The 14167-nt window shown below is 47.0% G+C and overlaps 1 protein-coding gene across 1 annotated transcript in view; it reads right to left on the reverse strand.

Moving 5' to 3' along the window:
• LOC105561047 (zinc finger protein 600) overlaps window positions 1-14167 on the reverse strand; it is a 56955-nt gene that overhangs the window by 10178 nt on the left and 32610 nt on the right. The window contains exon 7 of the mRNA XM_012010694.1: window positions 692-883. Coding sequence (XP_011866084.1) covers window positions 692-883 — 192 coding nt within the window. The remainder of the gene's footprint in view (window positions 1-691; window positions 884-14167) is intronic.

Genomic DNA, 14167 nt, shown 5'->3' on the forward strand with positions numbered 1-14167 from the left:
TAATCCGCCAAGATTGATTCTTTCCACTATCCGCGTCCTCGCAATTACGTATGCGAGGCGGCGCGCGACGCGAGTACTTGCGTCCTCGCAATTAATTCTCCGCTTCCTCGAAGGCATCGATCATACATACGCGGGCCGTGAGCCGCGCGATTAATGGCGCAGGAATGCGTCGTTCTCGGCGGGGACCTCGATTAAAATTAATGTCAATAATATCGGCAGTCCGAGAAGTCGTGCCGCCAGCTCCCCCCCCCCTCCCCCGCGAGACGGAGCCGTGCGGATCGCACGCGGGCTGAATTGTTAAAAAGACCCTTGACGCCCGCTTCAACCTTACTTCGCGTTTCGGTCGAGATCGCTAACGAGTTCAAGTGTACATTTGGACCGTGGACGTAATAGTCGTTGCGCTGCTGACGTTGCGCTCGACACGTGGCGATGAGAGTGCTACACGTGCCTTGCGCGCGCGCGCATCGGACGTTTCCGCCACCGAAAACAATAGCCCGCGATTTATCCAGAACCTGGCAATTTTCATACATTTGACGATTTATGACTTAAAGAGACGCGTTTTCCGTATTTTTTTTTTTGGTACTTTTGAAACCCGTATCTTTCCGCGCGCACTTGAAAGTTTTAATAACACGGTACACAATTTATTAAACTGCAGTGGAAGCAATAAATTGTAATCCGGCGTCTCGCTTACCTGCGCAACTGCGTCTTCGTTTTAGCGGCGTAGGCGCAATCGGGACACGAATGCTGTTTCTCGATGTTGTCGTGGACCAGCTTTCGATGAGTCTTCAGCTCGGTCGCGGTACGAAGAATCGTTGGACAACCCGGAAGGCCGCACTTGTACTTCTTGCCAGCATGTCGCAGCATGTGCTGTCGAAGGGCATGTCTATAACACACGACATGTATTACTGCAGAAGATATTGTATTTCATTGTCCAGGTTACACCGCAGCCTCGAGTCGCACGTTGGAACGTATCGCTCGGATACAGTTTTCACCGCACAGAAAAACAAGTGTCAGATCAACTCTTATATACACTGAGAAAAATGTCCGATCAAATATAGTCGGATAACCCAATTGCATAATAACAAACGGATGTATCCAACGAAATTGTGTTAGACGCCCGCCTGGAGTGTAGGGAAGTCCAGGTTCAAACCCTGGCTGAGGTAATATTTTTCGCAATAAATTTTCTGTCTTATTAAAAATGCCAGACGTGAAAACACTGAAGTTGTAAACTGTATTGGTTTTTCAATCAAATTTCATCGGGTGTTATCCATAATTTTATTGGAAAAATTAACCATAGGAAACACTATTTAATTGGTTTATTCGATGGGAATTTTTCTCAGTGTACAGAAATTAACGCGTTCATTGTTTTGTATATACGCAACAATCCACAATCTTCTTAGAAAATTTAGAACATTTAATAATCTTACATTCCAACAATATTACAGTTTTTTTTAATACTATATTTGTCACTTGAAGAATACATATAATTATTTGAAGGAATAAAGGACTACGAGCCGTGACACTAACACCCTGTCACGGCTCGTAGTCCTTTATTCCTTCATATTTGCGTTTATCACATTTGAGCCATACAAATTTTATTTATTTGTACATATAATTATTTTGGTAAAGTAATTTTAATCGTTAGAATCTTCGATTTGAAAGTATTTTATTTTCTATGGAACATTGTTTCCTTTCCATTCAAGAAAATTATTCTCAAATAATAAGCATATATTTTTCTCGATTAAATTATATAAAATTGCTTCATTCAAGCAAGTTCTCCTTCCCTTAACGCAATTTAATATCATTTCAAGATTTTCACATTGAAACTAAACATATTTTCAAAAGAAGAATATTCTTTTTTTCTGTGCGTTTACTAGAAATTTCTACATTATAAAAAAGCTACGAAAGAAAAACCGGTAAACGCGTAGCAAGAACAATGGTCGGATATTCGCTCTACAATTTAAACGTCCGCACTTGCGGAATCTTGCGTGCACTAAAAAATAGAGAAACACGATTGGTATCTCACATCTCGGTACGTTACATATCTCTACCCTTTACCACGCTTTAACCGATAATTTTGCTAATGGGTCCGCCGAGCGGGCAGGACGATGCATCCTGAAAGCATGTCGCCGGAGATCCGCGCGATTTTTGAAATACCTATCGGCTAAGTGCGGCGTGTCGCGAATAATGATTTTGCGGTGGCGAGAGAACGCCCCTTCGTGCTTTCGTTAGATCCAGCCCGTAATAAGACAGCACAATGGTCGCGCGTGTGCACGGCACCGGCGACCAACGGCCGGTTCGCACGCCGCACGATCCGATCGCAGCTGTTGCATCTTATATCAGGCCGCCGCTGCCGCCGGCGGAGCGGAGCGGAGCGGAGAGAAGAGGAGCGGAAAGGAGCGAAGCGCGGCGCGCACTATACTTTAAATAGTTCCTGCCAGGAGGTGACGATCTATACGGTTAGTGAACTTGCCGTGTTGCGCTAAGTGAGTCAACAAGACGTATTGAGGCCGGATCTCTAGGTGGCTGATACGCGCTCGCCGCGTGCCTCGTCCGCCGCGCGCGGAATTCCCCATCCTTTAGCAGCAAGTGAGATACGAGCGCAATACGGCTGCTTTATAATTAGATAGAAACGAACATTCCGCTCCCCGCGTCGTTCGAGGGCAACTTGAATTAGCGGAAGCCGTACCGGGCGAGCTCGTAAATGCGATAAACACGTGGCGGCACTTTTAATTAACGGCCGACCGAGCGATACACGCGCGTCAATCTGCTCGGCCGCTTTGACGCACTTTTACCCAGACGCGTGTCGTTAATACAAATTATCGCCGTATCACCACCGGCGTGCAAATAAACGCAGAGGAAATTAGCTTATCATTTTTTTTTGCCGAGAGCAGTCTCGCGTATACTTTCCGACAAGGCCAGCAGCAGAACGATTTTCTTACTTCCATATACGGGGGATTTAGTTAATTTCTTGTTAATATAACGTAATTCGTATAGTGAGTTGGAAATGTATCTTGAAGGGCTGCACGAAGGGCCGAGTGGGTACCGGACCAAGGACCGGCGTGTATTGTCGCGGATACCCAGTCCGAGCGCGTTCGTTACCGAAATCAGCAAATTTCCCGACAATCTGCCCATACACAGTACTCCTACATGTGGGCACACATTATCTCGTTTCCTATAAAATAATATCTTCTTCGTACTCTGGGAAAAAAAGAGCAACCCATTTTGAGGCCCACAATTAGTAATCGAATTATTTAGATTGTTCGTAACTCTAATCTTTTACGAATTTTACCTCGCGTAACTAAAGCTCGCAATTAGCTCGTCTATGTCCAAGATTTTAAAGTAATACTAATCAATTCTCTCAATTAGTTCTGTCGAGATTCAGTAACGCAAAGATAAGAGGCACTAACCGAAATGTTAAGTTGCTTAAGAGAATCCCTCAGCCATCTTTTTTACCGACACAGTCAAATATAATTTTTGCACTTATAATTCTTTTTATTAGCTTTTGTGCACAAAATAACACCAGGATAAGTTGCGGACCGCATAGTCAAGACAAAACGAGGGACAGTCAACTTTATATATAAAAAAACTAATAGAAATTAAAACTCACTTTATAATTGATTGAGGTTAGGTAACTTCAATCTTTTATAAAGTTCTCTTTTTTTCAATATAAAATCGACTGTCTCTGGTTTTGTCTTTATGCGTACTTTAATCGTGTGAAAGAATTTTGCAATTTTATAAAGCCAATTTCAAATTAAGTTAAAACTACGAATTAAAACTGTCAAATATCAATATCTTTTTTATTAGACTTCTGAACTGAGTGTTTTAGGTATAAAAATTTTCTGCTATGCGGTCCGCAACTTATCCCGGTATTATTTTGTGCATAAAAGCCAATAAAAGGAATTACAAGCGCAAAAACTATATTTGACTGTGTCGGTAAAAAAGATAGCTCAAGGATCCTCTTCACTACAAAAAAAAACGGTCAAAACTTTTCCCAGCGTAGAGTTACGAACAGTCCAAATAATTCGATTACTAATTGTGGCCCCAAAATGGGTTGCTGTCTTTTTCTTCCCAGAGTACATTTGTATTAATGGGTTATTTTTTCTGCACTGACAAATAAATGTTCATTCTTCATAATAATAAAAATTTTTTGATACAATGTAAGTTAATCACTATTTCATCATATATGTATATCTCTCACTTTCTCTGTTTCTTTCGTGTACTACTTGGTGCTTGACGTTTATCTCCAGTAACGTAATCCATATAAATTTCCGAGTTAATACACGATCGCGAAATGACCATGACAACGTCTTTCACTGACGTAATTCTCTCCCACATTAATACATTGTCCCCATAAATCCATGACAACGATTTTTACTGATGCAACATTCGCTCTCATATTACTGCTCTCAATCTTAATACCTCCGACTCTTATTTGTAATTTATTTATGTAATAACCGTTTTAAAATATTTTTTTTGGCATTTGTACCGTTAGATCACTTGAAAAGGACCACAAACCGTGGTCGAAACGTTGTGAGTTTTGAGCATAAAAATTGCCAGACATGGACAAGTTATCATTGAAGTCTTAACAAAATTTTTCGTTTTGAGCTCAATATTATGCACTTTTAAAATGGGGACGGGGCAAAATAAAAATGAGGCTAAGGGTTAGAGTGTGCCGTTTGCTCCCTCCGTACCTTATCTCCGGTAACTCTTCGTCGTACACGGTACACCCGTTGGAGGATCTCGGAGCCGGACGCGGCCGGAAGAAAGTGCTCGCGGTAGCGGAGGACACGGATTTTTCGAGCCGGCAGCTCGACGATGTCGAAGGGACGCTGCGCGAAGCTGGTTGCGGGAAAGAGAAAGAGAGAGAAAACGACGAGGGCCAGGCGAGCGGAGAGGAGAGAGGAAGACAAAGTCGTCGAAGGATCTGGGCCGTCCTAGGGGGAGCCGGCCTATCCAATCGGCTACGCAAGTGTAACGCCGAGCTTTACAATGTCAGGGATATACACGCCCTCGCACGAGCCCGCGGACGTGTCCGCAGGCCTGCACCTGCGGGCCAGGTAGTCGCGCGAGTCCGCGCCTGCCTTGGATTCGGGGATGCCTCTTAGCACGAGAGCGGACGCACCGCTACGCACCGCGCTCTCGCGTGCACTTATGCGTTTCACTTGCGTGCGGACCGGAGGCAACGGCCGGATAAAGATATAAGGGTCACGAAGGAGTGCGGTCTCGCTTTGTCATAACGGATTTCGGGCTTCTCCGTGGACGTCGCGCCTACGAGCCAAGAATGCGCCTTGCAGCTTCTGTTCGTTGTGACGTATCGCGCGGGTTTCTCCTCGAAAGTCGTCACGTGTCGCGAGAGGCTCGAATCGAGCCGGACGTCTAATCGCGTCGCGTTATAGCGGGATTTTGACACGAAAATGGTGAAGGCGCGGGGGGGCACGCGGTCGTAATGTACGAACAAAGAGATTTAGAGCTTGTTTCTTTCGTTTTCGAATCCATGTCGCAGCGGAGAAATAAACGAATCCGAGGACGTAAGGATGGGAATTGTTTATGGAGTCACCGGTGACTCCAATGGTATTCAGCACAACGATAAAAATCAAGTAATAGAAGGATTAACGATTGACCATGTACACATAATGTGGATGCAGGTAAACAAATTTATGGTAAAGACGGGTGGATAAAATCTCACGTTTCGTTGCCCGCGTGAAGATTCCTTAAAATACGCTCTGCGGAAATGTTAAATCCTTACCAATGCTAAGCTGTTTGGCACCATAATATTCGGGAGTTTATGCCCGATGGATTAAGCGCTTTCGGCTCCTTTGACTATAAGTATATTTTGATTCTCCACCGCGTCGTCTCTTATCACGCACGATCCCGGACTCCCTTATTCTCGGTATGTTATTCGGTGACCATATTTATTACTCGCTATATATATTTTACGATATTTCAATTGGACAGTATAAATAAAATGTAAACACGTCAGAATGCCCGGCGCTAACAATTTATTAAACGCATGAGATATACCATTGCGCACAAAGATAACTTCTGAGTAAAGGTTCTGATTAAAAACCGTGAGGTAACGTAAAGCGGCGAATGGGAAATCAGTGATTTCTCTTACACGTATCAGATACGATGTCTAATTAAATGCAAATTTGAAGTTGAATTTAATTGCGAATTCAAAAACCGCCAATTAGTATATTCGTTTGTAGCACCTGGACTATCAAGCGAGAATGTTGATGTACGGCGCTCGTTTCGTACGGTTTCATTTCGTGCGGCGCCCGTAAGGAAGATACATAATTTAGTTAGCCATGGAAGCGGTCGTTCCTTGTTCACAGCGCATCATGCACCACGGAAATAATAAAATCCTCGTTACAATAAAATCAAAGAGATTACTCGGCACTCGCGGCCCGTTTCCTTGATATTAATTAATGACGGGCGTGACTGTATCGGGCTTTCCTACGCGGTGAATCGGTTCAAGGCCCGCTTCATGAACGTCGTAATTGCGGTGAATTATGACAGCTGTGCATATCCCGAAGACAAGACTTTTCCGCCGGATTGAAGCCGGCGATAAAAGTGACAGCGACGCGTAAAGTCGTATTTTCTCACGTCGCGCCGTGGCGCGCCTTGAATTATTCCTCACGCAGTAGCGTAGGAAAAATGCGAAATACGCGCAATCTTGCTTGGCATACGAGCAAAACGCGACGAGGAATTTATTCTCGACTTGTAATCATGCGCTATCGATTCCAACGAGCTTGTGGCCAGCGATGCAGAAAAGATGCTCTATTCCCTTTAACGTAGGCAGACATCTGTATTAGGACTAGTTGCACTCATAATACAAGACAATGTTCAAAATTCATGCAGTGATGAAATTGTTCAGTAATATCGACCGATCTCTCTCGCAAGGTCGCTCATTCTGTTCAGAAATTGCGTAAAATCGACATACGACGAAAATTTCACGAAAAAATTGCCCTCCGTATACGTTTGTGGAACGATGTGCGAAACCTTTGCGAGCGAGACAATTGACTCTCGCCGGCTGCGAACGAGCGCGAGACGGGCACGTCCCACGCAAAAATCCCCATCTATCCAAAGATTCGCAATCGCCGCTCATAAGGATCCGATCTCGGTCCAGCGTTTGAATTATCGAGAAATTATTGAGAGATCCTATGCGCGCGAGGCCTGGCGGGAGTGCGACCCCGCTGGAATTCTGATAGAACAATATTAATATCGACGCCAGGGCGAGAGGGAAAGAGAGAGAGAGAGAGAGAGAGGGGGAGAGGGGAGAAGAGAGAGGAGGGGGAGGGGGAGAGAGAGAGAGAGAAAGAAAGAGAGCGAAGAGGAAGAAAGACAGCAGGAGCAGGAGTAAGAGGAGAGAGAGACGAGGAGGATGCCAGGTCTAACTCGGCGTTTTTCGGCCGGGAATGTCGCAGGCGTGACAAGAGGTCGTTAAGGGGAGCTCCTCGGTCGCTCGATTGGGCAAGCGGATGCGGTCACCGGCGGATGATTTAGCGCGACGTTCACCGTCATCTCGTGAAATACGTACCGAGCCGTCGCCGGCGGCGGCCTAGGGCCGGCCGGCCATCTGAAAGTCTAATTCGTGTCGCCGCGTGATCGCCGTTATATCCACGTCGGCGTAAACGGCCGCGCGCCGATGACGCGCGGCAACGTTTCCCCGCTCGGGCGACCCGGGAGAAACTCGTCTTGCGGGAGGCGGCCGCGATTTCCGGGCGGCCTCGCGAATCGCCCGCCTCCTCCTTTTCCTCAGGGTCACGCGATCCCTTCGGTGGATCCAGCGCTGCGGCCGTTAACGGGCCTGACGACTTTATAGCGCTCCGCGCGAGTTTTTAACGCTTTTTATTCCGCCCAGGTCCCGCGGCAGTAAAAGTGACGACGGGCGAGGCTAAGGTTTCACTTTACCTCGTTGATCGGCACTTGTGGCGAGCCGACGCAACGTGTACAAGATCGTCCCCGTTGTCGTTCGCTGAAGCGCGGGCTAATAGCTCTGACTGATTTATGGGGGTGGACGCGCCGACGAGCACCGCCGGATAAACAATAGCCCGTGGGACGATTTAATTTCTTTGTCGAATATAAATATATTGTTGTCATCGTATCTCCGGTAATAAAGTTTAAGTTGTCGCGTCATTTCATTTACTTCATCATTCGTTGAAGGTAACGGAGGTACATTAGGAATTTGTACCCCAGTGGCTAACGTTAATTAGCGATATGCCTACTTAAATGCCTCGACCAGGTCGGCGTTCATCTTATTTGTCAAAATCCGATTTTTCGCAACGTGGAAACATCGCGCGTCATTCGCGCGGAATTTAACGAGCCGACGAGCTTCCCTTCCTAATTACACGAGTCGTGTAACCGGTTTATCATCTCATATCAGAAATTAGCTCGAACAAATCTAATATATATATATACGTTCGCAGCAACCACTCGGCGAGGGCACGTAAGTAACTATGATGCCCCGTACAAGAAAAAACCGAGTAACATTTACGGTTTCGAATAAACGGCAATAATTTTACAATCTTCGCCCCGTCTACGTCGGTAATTCAGCTTTATGATCGCGGAACCTCATAAGGCGATTAAGATCTTCGCTCGTCGGCATCCGCACGGTACCCTACACAAGGCCTACGCAGGGACGAGCGATGACTTTCCTGGGCCTAAAGACAACTAATTCTCGAAAATATTATTTACGTTGCTGCTAGAAGATAAATGCTCTTCGACATTTTTTTAAGGATTGCTATTAAGGATAAGATTATTATCTTTTGTTCCACGCACTGAGTTTTGAAGGAAGAGCTCTGCAATTTATTCCTACCTTTTTTTAGCAATTGAAGGTTTACTTAGAAGAGTATGGGCAACCGAGTTTGTCACTTGTTTTCTGTTGTTAATTAATTACCAATTGTGCGTGTTTTTTTATACTTTCGTTGAGGAAAAATCGACTTCAAATAGACATGCTTGACAGCATGAAGAACATTTCGGTAACGAAAGTATTCGGAACGTTGCATCTACGGTTTATAATATTCTACGCATTATTTTTATACTTCAAATCGAGCAAACAATTTCTCTTCCGTCTTCTTCTTCCCTGCAATACTTGCGTCGCGTTTTCTGGTTAAACTTTTTTGTTACGTAGAATCTCATACAAAGAAGAAAGCCTTCCGCTTAATCTGCCATACAGATCCGCTCCCGTCTACGCGGTCTACAATAATTTCCAAAGCGGGCGGCTTTTTGCCCAAAGTAACGACGATGTCACTCGATGTCTGCGGAAAATGATGAGCGACACGCGAGAGCGCGCCGCACCGGTCAGCGAGTCGCCGTTCTGGAAACGTGTAATTAAACGGGGAAACATTGATCACCGTGCGAGAACGTTTAACGGTCCCATCAGGCTTCGGTTCGGGGAGGACAAAAATCGCGACGTTCTCTTATCTAGCTCGACGGCGGAGCCTGCGTGCTGTCGCCTCTGTCTCTAGTACGCGGTTAATAAATATAAATCTCATCGATGGCGGGGCTGATCGGCGCGGGACGAAAGGAAGTACGAAAATTGTGGGGCAGAGAGAAAGAAGAGGGAAGAGCACAAGCGCAAAGAGAGGGGGAGGGGGAGAGGAACGCCGCGCGGCTCGTGATGCCGAAGCGAAAATTCGTGTAATTAAAATCAAGTAGCTAAGTATAGCAGCCTCTCGCTAGATTGGCTCGCCATCGGTCGGGACTGCTCGGCCGGGGCATGTAGTAAACGCGGGCATATACTGCGCGAGGAAAGATACAGTCAGGCGGGATATAGTGACGTATAAGTTAATATAGCTCTCCCCGATCGCTCTGGGATGGGAATGGCAGAGAGCCGCGGCACCGAAGCGATCGTGTACTACGCGCGCGGAGGAGGGAGGCGGATGGGAGCGAGCGAGCACGGGCATTAATTAAAAAGGTTGTGCATTAAAATGATTTGTTTTAATTGGCTGAACGCGCTGAGGTATTTATGGCCTCGCGGTCCTTCGCTCGGTCTGTCGGTCTGCGGCCTCTACACAACGACCGAGTCGACTTCTTCTTCTTCTTCTTCTTCGCCTCCTCCTCCCTCGGCCCCCTTTTTCCTCACCCGCCCTCTAGGCGGCCCTTCCCCTCTCCACCCCTCCGTCCTTCTTACCTTTCTGCCTCTCTGCGTCTGCCCGGCCGCTAGGTCCGCGCCCTAGTCCCCTCCGCCCCTGACCTCTTCGATTATCTCGAAATCGGACGATCGTTCATCCGGACCGACGCGAGAGCTAAAAGGTGATTCTCTTCTTGGCGCGCGGAGAACCGAGGGCGATTCATAAATATCCGGCCACGACAAGTGGATCTTTATTACCGCGGATGATTTATGCATGACTTCGCCGTATTGTTCAACTTCGATTCGTGTGTCACTGACGTATCTTCGCGCTTAGGCCCGCGCGCCGTCTCGCGCGTTTTTTCCCGTGCTTCGCCCTCGGCCTCGTCGTCCGCAATTCCGCCGGGCTCGGGGATTGCCCGGCGAAACTCGACTGACGAGATACAAATCGAAGATCTTGCGAACGGACGAGGCTGATTAGTGTTCCGTGTCCTCGGAACGGTATACGTGCGTTCTCGAGAGGACCCATTTTTCTGACACGTCTATGACTCGGGCTATTATATTCCTGATCCCTCGACTTTCTATGAACACCGGCTGATCGCGGTTCAGAGGGTACATGACGTAATCGCCAACCAGTTCTTTTCATCCTTGCGCCTAACCTTCATTTTTGGCAGTTAAAATTTCGAATCTTACACTGAAAAAAATTTCTGGTTGAATATGGACGAATCAGATAATTCCTTTAGGATTTACCAGAATTCCTTCGAACAGTCGACAGCAAAATCATTAAGAGAAATAGAAAGTTTTAGTTTTCGACTCTTCGCTGGTGGCGACGGAACGAAAGTTATGCGATTGATTTCTCTATGAATAAATTCTACGAATGAAACGTATACAGATAGTCTGGACTATTATTTAGGTTCTAGAATTGATGAATCTCCTAGAAATATAAGTAGATAAAGTAGTGAGCAAATGCGGATTGTTATCATTACCGGGAACTTTGATTTGATGCTGCCGATATCAGCGATGATGGCGAAAACCGAAGAACACAATAAAAATACGATAATAAAACGAGAGAGAGGGTGGAAGAGGAGGGAGGAAGAAGGGGGAGAGAGAGAGAGAGAGAGAGAGAGAGAGAGAGAGAGAGAGAGAGAGAGAGAGAGAGAGAGAGGAGAGAGAGGGAGAGAGAAGTCACGCGTACGCTCGCGGTCGTAATTCGCGCGCAACGTATTATAATCCCCCTCCGTTCACCCTCCGTAACGAGAAAGCCGAGGGAAAAAAAAGGAGCATCGATGGAATCTAATGAGCAAGGAGGCAGGATCCCGATGGCTCCACGTCGAGCTCGTACTTCGCCATGATCAAGATCAGCCCTCGACGAGAAGGGAGATACGTGAGATACGACAGAAGGGAACGCGCGGAGGCCCGAGTAAGGGGGGCGAGAGGGGGCGACGGGAAAGATGACGGCGGAGGAGAGAGACAAATGCAGGTGCAACCTGCACCGGTGCAGGACGGACGTATGGACGTACGAGCGGACGAAGGTGGGATTGAGTTATGACAGCGTTTGCTCCAGGGGGCCGGCTCTGGACCCGGCGAAGCGGATATTCTTCTTATTCTTTATTTCTTCGTCTGCGCGGCCCCGCCGTAGGAACCGTCGGCCATGCATCACCTTCGGTTCACTCCGGTCCGGCCTCCTCTTCGGCATCGTTGCACGACCACACCGCCATCACGGCCCATCACGATCCCACCTCAGCCATCGTCCTGGTTGGAATCGTCGATTCCACCCACCTTAGCAGGTCGAGAGTGCTCGGCCAGCTCCAAGTATTTACGTTTCGTGCATCGTCCGTCTCGCCTTCTCTTCCTCCTCCTCCTCCTCCTCATCCTCCTCCTCCTCCTCCTCCTCGGCCTCCGCCTCCTGTCTCGTATCTTTTTCTTCTTCTTCTGCCTTCCGCTTCTTGTTCTTCTTCTTCTCTTCGCCGTTGTCGTCCTTTATAGTCGAATCAAACGACCTGGACGACTCTCTTCGTTAATTGCATCTCAAGTGACGCTCCGAGAGGCCCTGAACTTCGGCATCTCTTTCTTTCGAGACTCGGCGACAGCACCGCGACAATGTTTCTCTCCGATGTCTTAAGACTTGAGAGATAAGGGAAAGCTCTAAGTGTCAAATATAAAATCTCGAGAAAAGATTACTTTCTTTCATAATATACGTTTATTCGAATAAAGCGTAGAATATGCATGCTATAGGTTTTTTTCTCCTGTAGATCATAAACGTCAGCTAACGTATATATTATGTGCAATAAACGATTTTCACAATATGGCATGCGCAATCTGTCTTTTATATTAAATCTTTATTTCTTCTTCGCCTCAAGCTCGCCTTTAAACTTGACCGTGAAATTTGAGAGAGATATTTTTATAGTTACACCGCGCGCCACGGGCTTGTTTGGCTATTTAAAAAGTCGCCGATATCGAAATCTCGACTTAAACTTCTTTTCCACCGAGAGAGTTTATCCAGCATGCGCATTTCGTCATCATCGTAAAACCGGTTTAATCAATGATTCACTGGTGTTACTGAAATTGTATTTATATATATATATATATGTTTGTTTCGCACGGTAAAATAAAGCTGGAAGTGGTTCAGTACGCCGCATGGATCACGCGATCAATTATCCCGTCTCGGGAATTTATATAAAGAGAGCGGATAAAAATCGGAGATTATATCTCGTTAATCAGTTTTAAGAATCAAACGAGATTTACCTCCACATTCGGTGCGTAACGAAATATTTTTCGGAATCAATGGACACGAGATTGGGGGGGATTTAACAAAATCTTTATCGCGTTGCAGGAACGCGCAGGCCGTAATCGCGGCCATCTGCAAAAATGTCTCGGGGAATTCCCCACGTCGCGCAGAATACGGTAACGATCCTCTAATCGGGCGCAATCACAAATCACAATAAACTCGTGTCGTCCGCGCCGCGCATGCTATTCCCCACATGAAAGTAGGTTTCATTAGCGCACACGTGACCGCGCGTCGGAATAACTCGGAATTAACGCGGGTCTCCCAATCAAAGACGGCACCGGCCGGAAACAAACAAAACGGAACTTCGTTTCCCGGCGATACCCCGGGGGAGCGGTTGGTTAGCTGCCCAGGCATTGGCGCGCCGATGCTGAAAGTCGAGGCGAGAGAATATCTTTCTCTCTCTCTCTCTCCCTCTCTCTCTCTCTCTCTCTCTCTCTCCCCCCTCCCTCCCCTCTCTCGCTCTGTCTCTCTTTCTCTGGCCTCGCCGCGTCAGGAAGATTAGGGGGTTGCGCGGGTGGCCTAGCCAGTGTAGAGACGCAGGCGGGACGCGAGAGGGCGAAACGTAGGGGTGGTTAACGCTTCGCAGTCGGGGCTCAGAATAAACAACAATATTATAACGCGAGCTTAATTGCGCCAGAGGGCTCGGTAACGGGCGCATAAATCGGACCGGCAAGCGCGCGCGAGCGCGCGCAACCACCCTCCGAACTACCCTTATTCTCTCTCTCTCTCTCTCTCTCTCTCTCTCTCTCTCTCTCTCTCTCTCTCTCTCTTACTCACTCACTCTTTCTCTCTCCTTGTCCGCTGCCGTGTCCCTGGGACACGTAGCAGTCCTCCACAAACCGCCTCTGCGAAGTAGAGGATTCATTTACAATAAACATGTCCCCCGCTAATTTCGTCGGCGGAAAAGGAGGAATCTCCGGAACAGAGGAGCACCTTAAGTACGATATACGTTGACGTTTCCCGCCGCCCCGCTCCGAGAGGAGGATCGCCTTCGTGAAAGCTGGATACCGATCCGGCCCCCGCGATTCTCGTCCTCGAGGCTATCGATGACGGCTACCGATTTAATATATGTCGGCGGTTAATCCCCGTTCGTATTTTTTTGGTGCCTTCGAGGTGCAGGTTGTACTCTTTTTTTTTCATCTCTTCATTTTGTGTCACTTTGACAGCTTTGTTTCTTTGAAATTCCCCGCGACAATAAGGACGAGAGACATCCATGGCAGAAATTTCAATGACATTCTCCTCCGATAATCAAACGCAGTATCACGAGGAAGAAACAAAAGTGACTATATCTGCAGTACAATTTTTCC

This window comes from Vollenhovia emeryi, unplaced genomic scaffold, assembly GCF_000949405.1.
Source record: "Vollenhovia emeryi isolate VEMERY1.0 unplaced genomic scaffold, V.emery_V1.0 DF939213.1, whole genome shotgun sequence".
In the NCBI taxonomy this organism is placed as follows: domain Eukaryota; kingdom Metazoa; phylum Arthropoda; class Insecta; order Hymenoptera; family Formicidae; genus Vollenhovia; species Vollenhovia emeryi.